This window comes from Artemia franciscana, chromosome 10, assembly GCF_032884065.1.
Source record: "Artemia franciscana chromosome 10, ASM3288406v1, whole genome shotgun sequence".
NCBI lineage: Eukaryota > Metazoa > Arthropoda > Branchiopoda > Anostraca > Artemiidae > Artemia > Artemia franciscana.
Window position 1 is genome coordinate 30,286,674 of NC_088872.1, and position 4,213 is coordinate 30,290,886.

The 4,213-nt window shown below is 32.4% G+C and overlaps 1 protein-coding gene across 1 annotated transcript; it reads right to left on the reverse strand.

Annotated features, from left to right (window-relative positions):
- Positions 1–1,484: 1,484 nt before the first annotated feature.
- On the reverse strand, positions 1,485–3,518 carry LOC136032052 (uncharacterized). The gene has a single exon (XM_065712157.1). The coding sequence runs from the start codon at positions 3,209–3,211 to the stop codon at positions 1,676–1,678; it is 1,536 nt and encodes a 511-aa protein (XP_065568229.1). The 5' UTR covers positions 3,212–3,518; the 3' UTR covers positions 1,485–1,675.
- Between the last annotated feature and the right edge of the window lie 695 nt (positions 3,519–4,213).

Genomic DNA, 4,213 nt, shown 5'->3' on the forward strand with positions numbered 1-4,213 from the left:
TCAAGTGCGGGAGTGTTTGTTTTAAAAATGTGAGTTCTTGTTTCTTTTATATTTGATTGTTTATATTTTTAGTTTGGTTTAGTTGTGGCATTTTTAAAATGTCTTAAAAGTAGTCTTAAATTGTTGTAATTTTCTCCCTTTTTGTTTTTTTTTCCGTTGAGAAAGGCTCCCGGAGGTGGGGCCGAAATATTCGGAGTATTTTTATTTTTTGTTAGTTAAAGTGTAGTTTTTATTTTATTTTGTTGTCACTGCTTTATTTAAAAAAATTAAACCCGTTTTTTCTTCAATTATTTGTTTCGTAAATGGAAAAGCAGTGTGGTCTAAGAAATTATTTGAATTATTTATATATATATATATATATATATATATATATATATATATATATATATATATATATATATATATATATATATATATATATATATCATTATTTCATCGAAGTCTATTTGATCTACTGATCTAATTAATTAATTTATATATATGTATATGTATATATATATATATATATATATATATATATATATATATATATATATATATATATATATATATATATATATATATATATATATATACATATATATATATATACATATATATAATATATAATATATATATATAATATATATATATATATATATATATATATATATATATATATATATATATATATATATATATATATATATATGTATATATATGTTTATCATTATTTCATCGAAGTCTATTTGATCTACTGATCTAATTAATTAATTTGGTCTATTCAATCGGTTTAGTTTTGTTTTCTAAAGTTTTTATTTTATTTATATTTTCTTTTCTTCTTTTTGCCCTTCTCTGTGTAAGTGATTATTTTGATTTTTTTTTTCTTCTCTGAGTAAGTGACTCGTTTGTCTTCCCCCTTCTTTAATGACCAAAGAGCCTTCGGGGGAATAGTAAAATATAATTTTTTATGTGTATTTCATGATGAATACATCTTATCTTATACCAAATACATCAGTTTTTTGCGATCCTAACACTTCTCCCTACATATTCTTTGCATACTACCTTAAACAAGGGATACTCTTTGACGGAGGGTTATTTTGAACAAGCCTCCCACACAAGGCTCAAAATTTAACTTGTTTCTATATTAAATATTGCCTGAAATTAGTGTGATAAATCTTTTTTTATGGTATCGTTCCCTTCCCCCAAATATCTTGAAAAGATGGCAGCTTCTCTTGAATGATGGTGCTGAAACCTAGCCAGAACCTTATGTCTCTTTTGGTTGTTCAGATTTTTTTTATATCATTCTTTTTTATTTTATTATTTTTAGTGGTCTCTTTACTCTAATTTCAGAGGGAGTTATAAAATGAAGCTTTCTTTTCATTGTGGGTTTTAATTTTATTTATTAATAATATTTCGTTTCTGCCTCTCCTGCAAACATGATATTTTGCAACAAAAAGACTTCTGTATTATCCCAGCAGCTCTACTTCAAATTACTAAATAAATTAGAAAAACGAGAAACTTCATTTATATGATAAAAATATAATATTTAAATTCTGAAGTACTTATTAACATTGAGATCATCTAACCTAATCTGTGTCATATTAGGAAATTACAGTAGCACATTATATAGCACTCGTCTCTAACTCACTAAAATAATTTTTAGGCTATAAGAACAATCAAGAATTTTGGGTTGTCAGGATCTGTATATTTTTTTCTGTACTCTTTTGTCTTTCCGTTTCTTTCGCGTTAACTCGGTTAAGATAGTATCAGATGAAGGTCTACAAATTCTGGACTTACTATAGCGGAAGCCTGGCTTGCATTGGCATTTATACGTTCTATCAAAAGTAGTATATGCTTCTTCACTGTCTTCTTCAATATCAGGAGTAAGCCATTCATTGATTGAACATGGCCCTTGAGTAAATAACTTAAAACATTTCTTGGTTTGATTGTGAAATATAAATCCTTCGTCTTCATCGCATGAACAATTTGGTTTTCCGGATCGCTTATTTAATACGAAGGCGAAAGTATCTTTACATGGTCCTTTATGGCCCAGTTCATAGCATTTCCCTTTGAAATAATTTTGAGTGTAGCCCTTAGAGCATCCACAAACTCCTTGATAGCTTACACCTCTGTATTCTTCAAAAACCACAATTTCCCCCTCGGAACATGGTCCAAGCGTAGCCACTTTGTAACAGCTCTGCTTGGAAGGAAAATATAATTGCCCTCTATTGCAAAAACTTTTGAAGCAAAAACCAGTTCCATTACTTGATGACATGACGAAAAAGCCTATAGGACAAGGTCCTCTAGTAAATTTACGGTAACAAGAGCCATCATCCCAGGCTACATGATCAGGACGACACTCGCATACAGGAAAGGTAAGTAATTTCTTATTTTCATTTGTTTTCTCAGATTGCGATTTTTCATCGAAACTAGGGACAAACCACTGACCTGCGTTACACGGTCCGTCAGAAAATAATTCAAAACACTTTCCACTTTCGATATGAAAATTTGGAAGTTCCGGTGAACAGCCACATTGAGTGGCATTTTTAGCTTCATTATAAAAAAATACAGTACCACGCTCACAAGGTCCTTTAGTGAATAATTCATAACAACCTCCATTTGGAGGCCAAAAATTTACCTTTAATGATACTTCGTCACAGTCGCATTTTGGCTCTCCATTTTGTGGGTTTAGTACAAGTAAATCTCCTTTTGGACATGGACCTATTGTATACAGTTCAAAGCAAGCCCCATCTCGAGGCCAGTATGTCCAACCGGATGGACATCTTCCTTTATCGACACACTTCACTTGTTCAAGTTCTGTAGTATCACTAATAGGATCTGCCAGGATACGTCGAAAAGGTATGTCAGTGGAGCTTTGCAATTTTCTTATTGAGTTGAGCTCACGATGAAAAACCCCTGGGTGCAAATACTGGTCTGGGTCACAAGGCCCACTTACATATGGCTCATGGCACTTACCATCTTGCCATAATACAAGACCTCTTGGGCATCTGCAGTACGAACGCTTATTATGAGAGTCAAAAGCTAGTTCTAAGGTTTCGGGACAAGGTCCACGTCGGAAAATTGGATAACACTGGCCATCTTCAGGCCAAAATAAATATTGCCAAGAGTAGTCTGCGCATGGATTTATTTGTGGGTCTGCCCAAAGAGGGGGTATGATAGTTGATCTGACACAATTTATTATATAAAATATCCAAAGTACACGAATCATTTTGTGAAACTAGTTGTAACCGAAGCCTTTATTTTGAGGCCAGTCACACATATTGAATAATGGACAAGGACAGAGCTATAGTGCTCCGTGAATTCATTTTAACTCTGCATGCGCTTCTTTTCACTGTCTTAGCTTGACTGTTTACATAATTGCTTTAAAATCCGTCAAAAACTGAGCTCTACTTTCACTCTTTCAGAGGTGTCAATTTTTTAGACACAGATGATGCGATCAAATATATAAGGAATATAACAGATGGGATTTCTACAATTTATGAATTACTTTCCAGTAGATTTTAAGAGTTTCATCTATGACGAAAACTGTAAAGACATTTATTCTTTAAAACGCAAGTATCTGCCACAAATATTTGACGTAGCTATGGTAACTTACATAAAAACCTATATAAAGAACAATTGCATTAATTTCTCACGACATTGAAACTTTAGCCTAAAGAAACTACCTTGGTTTCTTTAATGAAGTCTTTTGATTTTGAAAAGAATGCCATTTAGAATGTGTACAATGATAGCTAACTCCAGTCTTCGCTGTAATAATGCTATATACTTTATACAGGGTCCAAATCCGTAGCGGGGGACTAGGGAGGAAAGATGGTCGAGAATTTATCCCAATGTTTTTTTATTTTTAAACTTTGCGAGCCTTAAGATGCATATGGAAGGAGGTTTTGGGGGTGGAAGGGGTGGGATAGAAATGAGTCTCTAATTTCCCTTCATTTTCAGGATCATTCTCGGACAATAATATGGGTATTATGGGGTGATAGGACTCCTCTTACTGGAGATATTCTTTTTGTGTAAGAAGATCTTTATTTATGCTGAGATTTAAATGAGGATATTTATCATTTTCTGTTTTATAGGCTTTTTAATATCTTCTTGTTTCCCGAAGGGCATTGCTTCCTAGCGCCCTTGCCGGTGTCCATAGAGGAAATCCCTATAAAAAAAGATTTGTTCGAAAAAATCACCTTGGAACCCATAGAAATTGCAACCCTCCTAA